This window comes from Panulirus ornatus, chromosome 35, assembly GCF_036320965.1.
Source record: "Panulirus ornatus isolate Po-2019 chromosome 35, ASM3632096v1, whole genome shotgun sequence".
Classification (NCBI taxonomy): domain Eukaryota; kingdom Metazoa; phylum Arthropoda; class Malacostraca; order Decapoda; family Palinuridae; genus Panulirus; species Panulirus ornatus.
Genome location: NC_092258.1, coordinates 11477988 through 11494378, shown reverse-complemented (window position 1 = coordinate 11494378; position 16391 = coordinate 11477988). Strand labels below are relative to the sequence as shown.

The 16391-nt window shown below is 37.4% G+C and overlaps 3 protein-coding genes across 6 annotated transcripts in view; 2 read left to right on the top strand and 1 right to left on the bottom strand.

Moving 5' to 3' along the window:
* Positions 1 to 8179, top strand: part of LOC139760141 (uncharacterized) — a 95664-nt gene extending 87485 nt beyond the window's left edge. The window contains exon 5 of the mRNA XM_071683034.1: positions 2764 to 8179. The gene's annotated coding sequence lies outside the window, so the exon portion shown is untranslated. The remainder of the gene's footprint in view (positions 1 to 2763) is intronic.
* Positions 1 to 8310, bottom strand: part of LOC139760143 (uncharacterized) — a 29611-nt gene extending 21301 nt beyond the window's left edge. The window contains exons 1-2 of the mRNA XM_071683036.1: positions 8132 to 8310; positions 2326 to 2388 (exon numbers count right to left, since the gene is read on the bottom strand). Coding sequence (XP_071539137.1) covers positions 2326 to 2388; positions 8132 to 8173 — 105 coding nt within the window. The 5' untranslated portion in view covers positions 8174 to 8310. The remainder of the gene's footprint in view (positions 1 to 2325; positions 2389 to 8131) is intronic.
* A 448-nt stretch (positions 8311 to 8758) lies between these two features.
* The window catches only part of Cnot4 (CCR4-NOT transcription complex subunit 4), a 227774-nt gene continuing 220141 nt past the window's right edge, over positions 8759 to 16391 (top strand). For 2 of the 4 annotated variants that reach the window (XM_071683029.1, XM_071683026.1), the window contains exons 1-2: positions 8759 to 8901; positions 12472 to 12589. The gene's annotated coding sequence lies outside the window, so the exon portion shown is untranslated. Of the gene's footprint in view, positions 8902 to 8938; positions 8958 to 9181; positions 9286 to 12471; positions 12590 to 16391 lie in introns of those variants that run through there. The other 2 variants (XM_071683028.1, XM_071683027.1) reach the window with 2 other exon arrangements.

The window sequence follows — 16391 nt, the reverse complement described above, 5'->3', positions numbered from 1 at the left end:
CAAATGGGAACTTCCATGAAGGGAACAAGGAGGAAAAGATATCAGGTAGGGATAGAGTGAGGAAGAGATAGAGTGAGTATTTTGAAGGACTGCTGAATGTGTCTGATGATACAATGGCAGATGTGGGGTGTTTTGGATAGGGTGGTATGCAAAGTGAGAGAATTAGGGATAGTGGTTTGCTGAAGAGAGAAGAGGTGGTGAAAGCCTTGCAGAAGACAAAATCCAAGGCAGCAGGAGTGGATGGTATTGCAGTTGAATTCATTAAGAAAGGGGATGAATGTGTTGTTGATTGGTTGGTAAGGATATTCAGTGTATGTATAGATCACAGTGAAATGTCTAAGGTTGGTGGAATGCATGTATAGTGCCATTGTACAATAGCATAAGGGTGAGAGTTAAGACTATAGAGGCATAAGTTTGTTGAGTATAACTTGAAAATTGTATGGGAGGGGATGACTGAGAGTATGAAGGCATGTACAGAGCATCAGACTGGGGAAGAACAGTGTGGTTTCAGAAGTGGTAGAGGATGTGTGGATCAGGTGTTTGCTTTGAAGAATGTATGAGAAATACTTAAATGCTTTGTGGAAGGTATTAAGAATATATGGTGATGGATGTAAACTGTCAGAAGCAGTGAGAAGTTATTATTATGGGCCTAAGGCATGCGTATAAGTAGGAAGAGAAAAGAGTGACTGGTTCCCAGTGAAAGTTGGTCTGCAGCAGGGGTGTGTGATGTCCCCTTGGTTGTTTAATATGTTTATGGATGAAGTGTTTAGGAAGGTAAATGCAAGAGTTTTGGAGAAAGGGGCGAGTATTCAGTCTGTTGGGGATGAGAGGGCCAAGGACATGAGTCAGTTGTTGTTCGCTGGTGGCTGATTGGATGAGAAACTGCAGAAGTTGGTGACTGAGTTTGGAAAAGGGTGTGAAAGGAGAAAGTTGAGAGTAAATGTAAATAAAAGCAAGATTATTATGTTCAGTAGGGTTGTGGGACAAGTTAGTTGGGATGCAAGTTTGAATGGAGAAAAATTGGAGAAAGTGAAGTGTTTTCGATATAAGGGAGTGGAGTTGACCACGAATGGAATCATGGAAGTCGAAGTGAATCATAGGGTGGGGGAGGAGGCATGGATTCTGGGAACAATGAAGAATGTGTGGAAAGAGAGCTCGTTAACTCAGAGCAAAAATGGGTATGTTTAAAGGAATAGTAGTTCCAACAATATTGTATGGTTGCAAGGCATGGGCTATAGACAGGGATGTATGGAGGAGGGTGGATATGTTGGATATTAAATGTTTGAGGACAATATGTGGCATGAGGTGGTTTGATCAAGTAAGTAATGAAAGGGTAAGAGAGATGTGTGGTAACAAAAAGAGTGTGGCTGAGAAAGCAGATGAGGGTGTGTTGAAATGGTTTGGACATATGGAGAGAATGGGTGAGGGAAGGTTGACAAAGAAGATATACCTGTCAGAGGTGGAGGGAACAAAGAGAAGCGGGAGACCAAATTGGAGGTGGAAGGATGAAGTGAAAAAGTTTTTGAGTGATTAGGGCTTGAACATGCAGGAGGGTGAAAGGAGTGCACAGAATAGAGTGAATTGGACTGATGTGGTATTTTATTCCATTCATTCACCACTTTTATATACAAAAGTATTTCTGAACATCTTTTATAACAAGTTTCTTGCATAATTTCATCTAATGTCCTCAAGTTATTCTTGTCACATACTTCTTGAAGAACTGTTCTTTGTCTGCATCATCAATTTGTTTAAAAAACTTAAAAGGTTGTGATATGGTCACTCCTCACTCTTTTCTTTTCTGAGGTGGGCAAATTTAAAGCCTCTAGCATTTTCTTGTAACTCAGATCTAATGTTTATCCAGGTGCCAATGAAGCTACCACTTGCTTCTCAACCAAAACAGTACAAACATCAACCAATTTGTAACCAACTTTGCTTGCACTGCCTGTCATTCTGTCCCAAATAACAAAACTAAATTGAAATCTAGTTGCCCAATCAAAAACTGATAGTTCTTCAACATCTAAGACAGAGCAACCAGGTGGTGTTGTCAGATACCTTAGGAACAATGATTTTGCAAACATGTAAAGGCGAGGCAGCAACAGTACCTCAGGTGAAAATGTATGTGACCTGATAGAGTACATGAAGCTAGCTTTAGCATTATATCTCTTATCAGGAGTGGATGAAGCCTAATGAGTAACTGTAAGTACCTATGATAAGATTTTAGCCCTAAGCCAGGGATATAGTGTTTTACATAAAGTGAGGTTTACAAGATACGGTTACATATGTAAACCTCTTTGCAATATATAAAAACCTTATTGAATGAATTACCTCCAACTTTGCCTCCAATTTGTTGATATCATCAGTAGCAGTGTTTAATTTTTCCAATTCAATCTGAAAAAGAAAAAGTTTCTCTTAAGTTACATCCTGTAATCTTTTTATTCTCTTTATTTGCTTAATTCAGGTTGAGATTTGAAAATATGTGATCTTTGAAACCAAACAGCACTAAGACAAATTTCTTGAACTTCAGAAACATTTGCCCATAGATTATGATCAGAATATATCATTACTTTGACAGAGCTGACTGTGTATCTAATGCCGTTTAACTAATTTGCTGGTAATATGTGTATGTACATATAGATTACATGTACAATATATAAAGATTTCAGAAACTTTTACAGAAACTTTGTACACTTGTCCCTCACTTTATGGGATCACTACATGTGATATCACTATTCTGCTAGTCCCTCTTTTTATGTTGTTTTGCAGTAGTTGGGCCAAAACTTCAGCGAGGGTTGGCAGGTGGAATAGGGGCTGGTCCTGGGAGGAGTGCATCAATTCTCAGCCGGCATCATCCAGCAGCTTACATCTCACAATTACCACTGTTGTGTGCAGATCTGTGCAACTTGGATACACAGATGCTCTCCAACTTACGGTGGTTCAACTTATGATTTTTTGACTTTACAATGGTAGGATGGCAATACGTATTCATTCAATTTTACAATGGTGTGATTGCAATACACATTCAGTCAAAACGGTACTTCAAATTTTGATCTTTTACCAGGCTCGTGATATGCCGGACAGTACTCCCTTGTGTTGCTGTGCAGCAGCAGTGAGCTGCAGCTTCCAGTCAGCCATGCGATCATGAGTGCCTTTCACCAGCTATTCTTGAGCCTCATCAGAAGGGAGAGAAATTGATGACCCTACTGATGTAGCATCCTCATTGCCTAGCAATTAATTCTAATGTTATATGCTTCAAACATTCTTCAGGCCCAGTGTGCTTTCAGCTGTGTACATTAATGACGAGTACCCATAAATTCTTTTTTTTTTTCAGGACAGTATTTAATAAATTAAATGAGATATTCAACACTTTATTATAAAATAGGATTTCACAACTGTAGGCTAATGTAAGTGTTCTAAGAATGTTAGATGCACAGTATTAAATGTATTTTCAACTTTCGATGGGTTTATCAGAACATAACCTCATTGTAAGTCAAGGGGCATTTGTACCGGCTGTTGTGATTTTCCTGGAACCCACTGTATTTGTGTTTGTTTATATGTCATCCAAACATCTAGCAACATTTATCCCAGAACCAGTGTTGCTTTATTTTTAGCGAAAATATGAAAATATTGTTAAAATACATTAACGAAATTATGTCTCTGCTCCACATATATATTTCTCTGTGTTTATTGGTTTGCTATATGTGATTTCTATTAGTGGGAGGTTTTCACAGAACATAACCCCTTCATATAATGAGGGATGGGTGTATAGTAAGGATTCACCTCAAAGTTGAGCAGGTTAGCCAGATTAAGAGTGCAATTAATATTTCATCCCTTTTGCTACATAAAATAAATTTCAGGCTAGTTCCTAAAGTGTCATCTATCCACCTAAAATATAGGTTCTGTAGGTTGAAAAGCTTTTTCTAACCAAGGTAGTATCCCATAAACAATGAGATAATCTATGGGAAACATCAGGTCAGCATCATTTCTCTTCATTTACTCAATACCTTACTATTTGCTCTTTCCTGCTTAGGAAAATATCACTAGGAACACACACAGTTCTGCCTGATTTGCTCATATCCACTCTCTGCTTTTCAAGAATACTGCACCAAAACCAGATCCCTTATCCGAACTACGCCCTAAAGATCTTTCCGTGGTTTCCCTTCACAGCTTCATAAGCCCATCAACAGCATGTCTACCCCTGTTTATCATATCACTCCAGTTCTCTCTATCCTCCTGCTGACTTAGGCCCCAGTCACTCTGAGTATCTTTTAAGTCCTTTGTTCCACCTCCATTTTGGTCTCCCCATTCCCCTCATTCCTTCCACTCTTGCATGCACACCCTCTTAGTCACCCTTGCCATATGTCCAAACAAATTCAGCACATCCTCTTCAGCTTTCTCAACCATCCTCGTCTTAGTATGACACGTTTCTCATACCTTATCATTTTCACTTATAATTCCTATCACATCCACCCTCTTCTGTACTTTTTGATCTAGGGCCCATGTCTCATTCATACAACACTGTTAAAACTACTATACCATCAAACATACCCACCTTTGCCATTAAAGACAGTGTTTTCTCTTTCCACACACCCCTCAGTGCACCCAGGGCCTTAGTCTCTTCAACCAAATAATGGTTTACTCCTATGGTTCTATCCACTGCCATGTCCACTCCCAAGTATTTAAGATACTCTACTTTCTTCAAGTTCTCTCCATTAAAACACACTCATACCAATCTAAAACTTTCCTCTTCTAAACTAAGACAATATCTCACTCAAGTCTGCCACCAGAGCCACGTCAGCAGCAAGCAGCGACTTACTCACCTTGCAGGCATCAGCACCCCCGACAAATAGCAGACTCATCCCTCTCTCCAAGACTCTCACACGTACCTCTCTCACCACCCAATTCATACACAGATTACGCAGCCATGGTGCCAACACACACCCTTGCCATATACCCATCTTTACCAGGAACTACTTACCTCCTCTATTCTTGCTTCTACACACACCTTACTCTCTTAATAGAAACCCTTCTATGCTACTAGCATAACATCATCCACAACTATCATATACTTTCTCTAGTTCCATAAATGCCATGTACAAATCCTTCTGTTTCTCTAAGTATTTCTCATACAGATTTTTGAAAGGAAACACCTGATCAACACAGCCTCTAATATCTACAAAGCCACACCATTCCTCCTGTCTTATGCTCTGTGCATGCTACTACTATCTCAAACACCACACTTCCATACAATTTATCAAACATATCAACAAACTTATATCCTATATAACTTGAACATTCATTTTGTTCCTTTAGCCTTTATACAACAGCATCATACAGGTATCCCACCAACCCTAAGGCATTTCAGCTTGAGCCATATATACAATGAAAATCCTTTCTAAGTGTCCTACCCTTTCTTACACGACTGCAATCACATCCATGTCAGCCACACATCCCAAACACCTTACATATGCCTCTCACTCCATCTTTTCTTTGCCTGATACCCTTCCCTATCTGTTCCCTTCACAGATGTTTTCCTGTTCTCTTCACCCTATTCATCTTCTTCCGAACTTATTACCCTCCCTGAAGTTTCCTGATACTCTCTCACTCCAGCTCATTTGCCCTTTTTTACAGCCCCTGCATCTTCTTAATGTGCTGCTTCCTCTTGTGCATCTCCCAATCACTGATTCTTTTACAAACAACTTAACTTCCTTGTCCTACCATTCACTGCCCTTTCTCACATGACCACATCCCCTACACCTATCCCACACATGTAGGTGTCGGAGGTATTCAGAGACAGTCGTACTATTTACATATGCAATAATCATGGAAAAGAAACAAGCTATGCAGACTGGATTCTTCAGATTACTTGGTTTACATCACCATATCACTTTTTTGTAGATTTTTGAGTGTGTGTGTATATTACTATATATGTGGGGGAACATACAACAAACCATCAGTCATCATTTCACCATTTAACTATGATAAAGAGGGGCCAATATCAATAACGATAAACAAATGCATGCATAAATCATATGTCATGGTGAAACTACATGCACTTCTTCAGAAGCAGTGGAGACGTGTGGATCTCAGTGGACTTTATCCTTACATTAAACGTGAAGTGACACCACTGCTTGGGGTAGATGTGTCAAGAACAGGCTGTTTTTAGTGCTTACTTTATCTTACCATATGCTCCAGCTGCAGGTCTTTTATTTCTCCACGGGTGAGTTAACTTCCTATATCACTTACATTTTTACATCAATTTTTTATGATATTCTTACATTTAACAAAAGTAAAATAGTTTTTTTTTTTTTTCCCCAAAAGAAGGAACAGAGAAGGGGGCCAGGTAAGGATATTTCATCAGAGGCCCAGTCCTCTGTTCTTAACGCTACCTTGCTAATGCGGGAAATGGTGAAGTTAAAAAAAAAAAAAATAGTTTTCTCACTCTCTTCTTTCCTTGTGGTGTTTACGAGACTGATCTGGTTAGACTGCAAGGCAGTATTTTTTTTCTATTGTCAGTAGGTCTTTTCATTTATTATGTCCAACATTATTCTAGAAGCTCATTTGAATACAGGCAATCTGGATGGCAGGCTCTATGGTATTCTGATACGCTCTGGCTAATTTCAGGATATTTCAGTTTTGTCATACCAATATTTTTTTGCCATAACACCTAGCCATACTTATGATTCAGCATCATGAAAGTACATTTTGGCTTGATGAAACTGGGAACATTTGTAGTACGGCAGTCAACATCAAAAGAACAAAGAATTGCCAAGACGGTATTCATTGAACAGATACTTAAATTTTCTGGAAAATCTGATGTATTCTAACTCTCCACTGAAACTAGCTTTGGTGAAAGAATACTTAAATTCTAGATATTTCATACAGTTTTATTGTGACTACAAAAAAAACCTGTGGGGCATAACATGGAACACTGAAATATTTTTGCTAAATGATATTCAAGAAGTGAGAGTTGTGTACTTAAGAAAACTTGGAGTTAACTAAGATGAAATTAAGAAATAAACATAAAAAACTCCTCTAACCCCCATACCAGTCATGATTTGTCTTAATTTTCAATATCCTAATTAAAATATATCAGTCAAATACATAAAATAGCACTGCCAAAATGGTGCTGGATGTTAACCCCAGGAGGACTGACTGATTATTTAGAATTATCAGACACTTTAATACATAAGTCTACCACAGGTGAATAAAAAAAAGCATTCAAATCTATAGTAGCAGTTTGGCTTTTAAATGAAAATAGATTCTGTTATTTTACAAGTACAATAACTATATTTTCAATAAGATTCTCTGATATAACTCTTCTTGCCTTTTTTTTTTAGTAATGTGTAATATAAACACTTATCTCACATATTTACATGAGTATGCTAAGTTAAAGTGACATTGCAGAAGGCATGAGCTGAGTTGAGCAGCATACTAAGTTACTAGTATGGTAAGTTAAACTGACTTTGCTGATGGCTTGAGCTGAGTTGAACAGTATTCTAAGTTAAGCTGACTTTGCAGATGGCTAGAGCCGAGTTTGTTTTGACAGAATACATGGACAGTGAAGATATTTAAATATTCTACAGGGAAAAGCACACGAAGTACACTATAATTGTTTCCGTTGTGGTCCTCATCATCAAAATGGTTGATGACACAGTAAGGGACAACTTTGAGGGAGTAAAATTCAATTGAGCTAGAAACGAAATAGAATAGAATTAATATTCAAGATATGAGCAGTTTCTAGCACTACAGTAGAATTAAGAATGAGACACAAAGACTTTAAGATCATAAGCACCGTAACAGAACTACCGCTTTATCAATGGACTAAAGTGCAGCAACTGGCAATATTTTACGTAAAACTGATGAAGGATGATTGGTTGTTTGAGCTTAAGACCCATCAACTGCCAGAGTCATTAAAGCCATTAAAGTGGAGCAACATTCACCAAACGAATATGTCCTCAACACCTTCAGGTGTTACGGACAAATCTAAGGGCCACATACACTCCAGTTATGCATGGAGCTCGTCAACTGACAAAGGATAACAATCTGCTGACAGTTAGCACTGTGGGTTGTTAGGGTTGTTGAAGGTCTTATCTCAGAGGACAGTGGGGTATTTATTGCTTTCATGAACTACCTGCACCCTTGGATCAAGCTGTTCCTCCTCGACGGTTGCCATTCTGTCGTGCGAGACTGCTTCACGCGCCACTTACTCAACCATGGCAGTTAAACTACCGCACACTTAATCACCCCAAGTGTAATTCAGTCATCTATCCATGGTTGACTTGAGGAACTTCTTTACTTGGGGCATTTATCAATGGCGATAAGCGAATAAGTCAAATATTTCAAGTGTAAAGTAACTTTATATGATAACATAAGTTATCATTTTTGAACCATTCGAATCTATTTAAAAAGAATCAAACTCGACATTTTGATAGATTCACTTCCCAGCTGAGCCCACAACACTGTAAATTCTTCTTAAACTTGGAAAGCCTTGTCGTTTATGGTTCTACGTTTTATTATATTGCTCTAATTTAAGGAATAGAAGACCACAGTTTGCAACGACATTTATCATCCTTAAACGTAGAGGCAAACTTTGAAACAAATACAGGCTATCTTGTATTACAATTTATTTATATTTTTTGTACTAGATTTTTAAAGAAATCATTGTAAAAATTCGATAATTTTCTTTCTTTCTTTAACTGAGAAGAATGTGGTTTTAAGACTGAAATAAACGTATATTTTCCCCTTATTAGTAGATAAGTTATTTAGTGAAGGACCAATCAAATTGTTCATCTGTCAACGCTCGTCACTTGTTACATCCGGGTCTCCCCGAGGCAGCGCAGGCGCAATAGCTGTGTTTCCTCAACCTTAATTTTGCCAGCAAATATTCTGCTTATTTTGTTTGTAAGTATTTTCTCAGTGACCATAAAAACGGTTGTGGATGATGAGAGCTTTTAAGGGTAGAGTATGACTGTCATGCTCCTCGTATAAAATGAATATGAGCCCATAACCAAGCCTTTTAGGACGTGTAATAACAAATATGTTACAAGTATTTAACTCTACTTTCGTTATGTTTGGGTCTATTTGACACAAATATAGACTTGGGAATTTTGAGACCATTCCGAGGACGATTGAAGAATCTGTCCATGGTTTGCATGAGGTCCAGGTTACCGAGTGCAGGCGTAGTAGATAACGAAGGATCGTCTCTGGCAAGTGCTAAGGTTTCCACCATAGTGAAGGTCACTTGTAGGCTGGGGTTTGCCTGAAGTTGTTGCTGAAACTGAAGAAGTAAGCGGAAGACCTTTCCATCTTGACCACCTTATGAGCACACTTCTATTAAAATGGAAATTTGCCCCCATTTGGGTTATTGTAATAGAGTTAGAATGGAATGCTTTTGCTGTCAGTGAAAGCTGAGCTCCATTATCAGTCGTGTCTGTATTATCAGCAACGCAATATGTACTGTGGAATACAGTTATAACAGTAATTAGATTATGAAATGCTTGTGTTGGGGAATGGGTAAAGTTGCAAGGACATTGAAAAGAACCATGTTGAGCTTACCATATTTCTTATACCATGCAGATGATTCATATCATAGCCTTTGTATTTCTTCCTGAAGTGAGCTACATATAAAGTAGGTGAAGTAAAATATATTGAAATGGTAAAGTTCTAGCATAGGGGCCTTACTGGAGTAAAGCATGAATATGAAAAAAAGCATGTGAATGGACTTGATGATTAGTGTGTGATTTAGTCCATGAGAGCATTATTTGATGCATTACTTTTCATGTGAACAATAGACTATGGGTTGGCCGTGATCAAGGGAAACGTGTGGCAATAGGAAGTGAAATATTGTTCTGTTACGAATCAAAGGAGCCTATGAAAACCTTGCCCAACTTCACCCAAGGGATGAAAGTTACTTAAATTTCAGTATATTCAAAACATACCAAAGGCTTTGTTGTGGTCATCTGCTGTGTTGGATGCATATAGTGGGAGTAAACAGAGTTAATAGAGACACGGTAAATGTAGACAGCATACAGAAATGTATGGTAGAGAATGTTTGAGAGATGGTCCCCCACAAACATAAAACAATGCATGCTCAGCAAAAATAGGTAATTAATCACTTGTTGAACCTGCCAACGTTCGAATGTAGAGACATTCATATTCTTATAGCTTTCAGGTAACAACAAAGATGATATATATTAGGTTTAGTTTTTTCATGTTCTGATGATTTCTGGAGATGTTTGAGTACCATTTACCCAGAAATTTTTGTTGCCATTATAGTCTCCTTAGTTACATTTATCATTCATGGGTGCAATTTTTTTTTACAATTCTTACTTCCCTGTTGTATATGACTTAAGAATGGGTTTTTTGATGTGCTTTTCTTACGTCGGTAAGTTATTAAAGTCGTGCGTTGAAACTGGAACTTTACCACGGAAAGTATTTATTTGTCAAACCGTACTTTTTTGGTATTTTCAAGGTGAAAAAATTGAAAACTTGAATTATTCCATTCTAACTGGGAAAAATCCATTTCAGCATACTGCATAGCTGTTAACTTCAGAAATTGTGATTTTACTTTGCATTGATAGTGTAGTGTTTAATGAATAGAATGAATGGTAGAAGATTATTTTGAAAATTATATTTCTTCATTATTAACACTTTAAGTAAGCCAGGTCTCTTGCAGATTAAGGGACCCCTTACTTAATCAACGATCATGTGCTCCTCACATCAGAAATCAAATTTCAGCTGATCTTTAGCAGTGTTACAAGATGCTTAAGGCTTTCCTGTACATGAATTGGCTGTGTATGACTTCTCCAGTTCCCCTTCAGAGAGGATGTCGTAAATTGCTAAGTCTAGATGAAGTCGTGCAGTTGTATGCTGTAGCGAAGAAGAGTTGTAGTGAACTGAATGATCTAATTACTTGTTTATGACATATATAGGGTCTGATATTGAGGAACCTAATGTGTCATTTTGATCAAAATGTAGAAATAAGCTCTGCTTTTACAAGTAGCGCTTATGAAATTATTACATTTACAGCATATTGAATTGTAGGAGATCACATACCCAGTATGTATCCCCTTCTTTCAAAGCCAACAAAAATGATTTTGTATGCTAGGAGATATGAGTTCATTTTGAAGAAAAATATACTGTACATACACACAAAAAGTGAAAAGAGAAAACTTGAGTGTCATAGTTGCTAAAGTCTCTTATGTTGCAGGATAATTGTGTAACAATAGTTTCATGATGATTAAGAATGTTATCAGTCTGTTGAAGAAATTTATTTCAATTTTCTCTTTATGTAGAAAATTAGATCAACTTCTATAAGTAGCATCAGTACAATTATCATGTCAGACATACTATAACTATGTCATGAGACCACACACCCAGGCAATTTGTCCCGTATCTAAAGCCACAAAGTGGCTCTGTATTCTAGAATATATATTTTTTTTGAAGAAAAGTATAATGTGCAACATATTTAGAAAAAAGTATTTGCACAAGAATTTATTATGGCAAAATACAGATAGTGTACATATGAATATATATATATCTGTGGATAACAAATAAAGTATATACATGATGAATTACTTAGTAATGAGTATTACAAAGTGATTATAGATAGTTGGAAATATTACAGAATATGTCATGTACAGCCTTATAACATTGACTTAGTTTGATTCAGATCAAAATCATCAAAGTTGTAAATAAGGTGTTGGCAATACCTCTTGTCAAAACTTGTCAGTACCAGGCTAAGTTGTGCTTGACAGCAAATTTGTGTCCACCAGAAGGTTGGTACCGTTGGTACTGCCTTTTTTGATATTTGATATAACTTGATGCACAGTATCATGTTCTGCATGTATTTCTTTAATCAAAGCAAGCTTCCTAAAGGACTTGAAACATGATTTACCATTTCTCAAATTTAGATTGGACATGTAGCTAAACTGATAAATGACTAAAATTGTTTTCCCTTTTGAAAAATATCCATCTTTCTTGATCACAGAAATTCAGAGATGTTAGAGAAGTTAACAGTGGTGAGGGATAAGAAGATAGAGGGTAATTAACTTAAAAAGAGAGTAATTAACTTAAAAGTAGGTAAAATACTTGTGCAGATTCAACAGAACCTATGAAACCGTGCTTAGCCTCCCACAGCAGTTTTGAATTTGGTAAGTGATATTGTTCTTCATTGGTTTTGTAGTGATTAGAGAGAAGAGGAAATTGTGGTTGATGAAATGATGTTCAGGGCTGGATGAAACTGTAACAAACACTGGATTAAGCACCAGGGTGAAGGGATCCCAATGACCTGATCTAACATGCTTTCCCTGTGTTCAGATTTTTCAAACAAAGTGAAATAGTAAGTGATTCTATCATTGTATTCTGGCATTCACAGGCTTACAATCCTGCCATCATAAGTATATTACCTTTTCAGAATGCTTAATGTTCCATATAGTATCTCACTTAACATATGTTCTCTTTGTTTTGCAGGCCTTCCACTCTATCTTCAGTATTTGCGGTGACATACAAGTTCCCAGAGCAGTTTCAGAATATCAGCGTGACAGTTTTTGTTCACCCTCGATCTGCCACTTCCTCCTCCTATAAAAAGGTAAAACTTAATGATTTGTGTTTGTATAAGCTAAGAAGAGACCACTAAGGTGATGTGGTCAAATGACCTTGCTGTGTTTTGAATCTTTTTGACCCTGTTGTTGTCTTAGTTAAGAGAATACAGTTGGTTCTTTGTGTAATAGTATTGTTTCACAATTATAAACCTAACATTAGTCACAGGAATGCATAGATGAAAAAAAGCTTGCTGGATCACATGCGGTTGTTAGATCTTTATTCCTCAGTGCAAATGCTCTAATGGTTGAAATGAAGTAGCCTTATGCTTAGTTTATCATTGTTGTTGATATAAACGTACTGTATGTAGATGTAGGACATAAGCTGTTATCTTTAGATCAAAGAATAACTCGTTGGATCCATTGGAGGACCTACACAGTTTTACGTATTTCATTTGATACTTTTAATTAACCTGATAGCCAGGGAGCCAGATTCCCCCCCTTATTTTTTGGCTAATCTGACATCAGATGCTGTAAAAGGTTGTGATATATAAACACTGGAACATTTGAAGTAAGATTGAGTAGAACAGCCTTGAAAATCTGGAACTGGAAAATGGCAGTGACATCATTAACAGTGCCACCCTCTTATTTCTTCAAGACAAAAATTAATTATGGCCACATGTTCATAATTGGTCTTACATCATCTCCCATTAATTGTATGCTTAAATTTACTCTTATTTTTGATTTCAGATATTCTGAAGAAGTCTTTAATGATTTTCAGTAGAAAAGTGGCACCATTAATTAGGTTATTATGGTAGAAAATATTGATATATGCTCTTATGCAGTCTTAAAATATTGATGTTTTCAGATGCTTTGCTTTGCCTTTGATGAACAACAGGGATGACACTGCTCTTGGAAGCCTGTCTCTATTATTGACTGATGAAACCTTTGTCTATATTGATGTTTATGGTGGTAATGTAACTAATTATAGAAATATTTTCTCTCTTGGATGGTGTCAGACATATGCTTGAAGCTGATTTGGAAATTACAAGAACATCAGTGAAACTGAAAACGTATTACAGTAAATTTATTTGCCAAAGTGTTTCTAACCCTTTATACAGGGTACAAGAAAATACTCATATGAAACTGAATGTCGCAATAGAAGCAAGGCTGGATGATGTTGCTGTGACTTAAGGATTAAGCCAAATGTAAAGACTGGCTAGAAAATAAATCAAAATGGCATGCAACATGCTGGAGCCTTTATGTTGATGAGAAAAGTTATTTTTAGGCTAAAAGAAAGAGATCACAAACATGTGAAGCACAACTAGACACATCAGAAGTTGCATCATGTGGTTCACCAACTATTATGACCAGATTGAAATTGCCAACTTTTGATGCCGAGAGTACCTGTGTCATGTGCAATCATCTCTGGCATAAAGGCAAAGCACCAGCTTCAAAAATATGTACAGTGGAGGCTCAAACGCACTGTATGAAGAGGCTGAAAGACTTAACTGACAAAATGTTTTACACAGACTTGTGGGACATTGATGTGATATGGTTGCCAGTGGTATTTACCACCTACCTTGCATGAATGAATTTAAAGCTACATATGTACCCATTGGAAAGTCCTTTGAGCAACAAATATATAACTCTGCTTTTACTACCTTGGCTGAGGAACTGGAAGTACCATTGTTTCGGTAATTACAGGGATTCCTTATAAAACTTTGAGAGAGAAATACTGTAATATCTTAAAAAGCTTGGTGTAGTCAGTTCTGAAAACGACAGATTCAGTGCTCTGGAGAAAATTCGATAATGTTATGGTCCATGTGTATCTATTCTGGATCACGGTTATGAAACAGACTTTCTCTGTGTTTCTGATGTACCTCTTGGTGATTCTCTGGAGAAACTAAATAGATTATAGGAAGACAACAACATAGATAGACAACTTACTTTACAAGGCTGCAAAGATTCTTTGCAAAGATGCCATACTTTGCAAGAAATAACAGACATGACGCAGCAGTTGATGTCTCCACAGCTGCTACAGCCGAATTTGTCCCAGATTCCATTTTTGATTTTACTGGCACACTTCTATATGATAAAGTGTATAATCCCATTCTTCTTTGTCAGTGAATGACCAAGACAAAAAGTTAAAGATGAAAACTTGCATTTAGATTGAAAGGTGAATATTTTGATGGTGTAAAACCTGCCTATCTAAAAGATCTTTTGATGGTAAAGAAATCACTCATGAAACTGTATACTATGAATGTGGTAACTGAAATAATGTTCTCATAGGTATATCAGATTTATTTGTTGCCTTGGAATTCATATTTTATGTGCAAGAACAAGTGGGTTTCTGGAAGTAAGACCCTTAGTCTTTCTGCCTTGGAGGAATTCATTAAAAATACATCACTGTATAAAATTAGTGACCGTTTCATTGATCAGGTAAGACAACTTTTGATTTCTGTGTATTCCAAAAGCACAGATACAGACTAAAGTTTTCCTTTGGTTAGAGCTCACAAGTGCCTTGCCAGCTGATCAACATTGTTGAAACTTTTGCCTCCAACTGAAGTTGCATTTGTTCTCCAATTGCAATGTGCAGCAGTGGCAACCATAAGTTATACATCTGCACAAATTACAAAGCAACATTATCTCCCTCATTTGTGGAATATGGCTGGGGAAAACTGAAAGTGGATCGAGAGAGATGGGTGATGATTGGTGCTTGTGCACCTGGTCATGAGAAGAAAGATCTTGAGAGGCAAGTGTTTTGGGAGCAGCTAAGTGAGTGTGTTAGCAGCTTTGATGCATGAGACTTGGTTATAGTGATGGGTGATTTGAATGCAAAGGTGAGTAATGTGGCAGTTGAGGGTATAATTGGTGTACAAAGGGTGTTCAGTGTTGTAAATGGAAATGGTGAAGAGCTTGTAGATTTGTGTGCTGAAAAAGGACTGGTGATTGGGAATACCTGGTTGAAAAAGAGAGACATACATAAGTATACATATGTAAGTAGGAGAGATGGCCAGAGAGTATTATTGGATTACATGTTGATTGATAGGCACATGAAAGAGAGACTTTTGGATGTTAATGTGCTGAGATGGGCAACTGGAAGGATGTTTGATCATTATCTTGTGGAGGCGAAGGTGAAGATTTGTAGAGGTTTTGAGAAAAAAAGAGAGAGTGGTGAGAGTAAGTGAGCTTGGAAAGGAGACCTGTGTGAAGAAGTACCAGGAGAGATTGAGTGCAGAATGGAAAAAGGTCAGAGCAAGTGATGTAGGGGGAGTGGAGGAATGGGATGTATTTAGGGAAGTAATGATTGCTTGTGCAAAAGATGCTTGTGGCATGAGAAAGGTGGGAGGTGGGCAGGATAGAAAGGGTAGTGAGTGGTGGGATGAAGAAGTAATATTGTTAGTGAAAGAGAAGAGAGAGGCATTTGGATGGTTTTTTCAGGGAACTAGTGCAAGTGACTGGGAGATATATAAAAGAAAGAGGCAGGAAGTCAACAGAAAGGTGCAGGAGGTGAAAAAGAGGGCAAGTGAGAGTTGGGGTGAGAGAGTATCATTAAATTTTAGGGAGCATAAGATGCTTTGGAAGGAGGTAAATAAAGTGCATAAGACAAGAGAACAAATGGGAACATTGGTGAAGGGGACTCATGAGGAGGTAATAGCAAGTAGTGGTGAAGTGCGAAGGAGATGGAGTGAATATTTTGAAGGTTTGTTGAATGTGTTTGATGATAGAGTGGCAGATGTTGGGTGTTTTGGTCGAGGTGTTGTGTGAAGTGAGAGGGTAAGGGAGAATGATTTGGTAAACAAAGAAGAGGTAGTGAAAGCTTTGCGGAAGATGAAAGCTGGCAAGGTG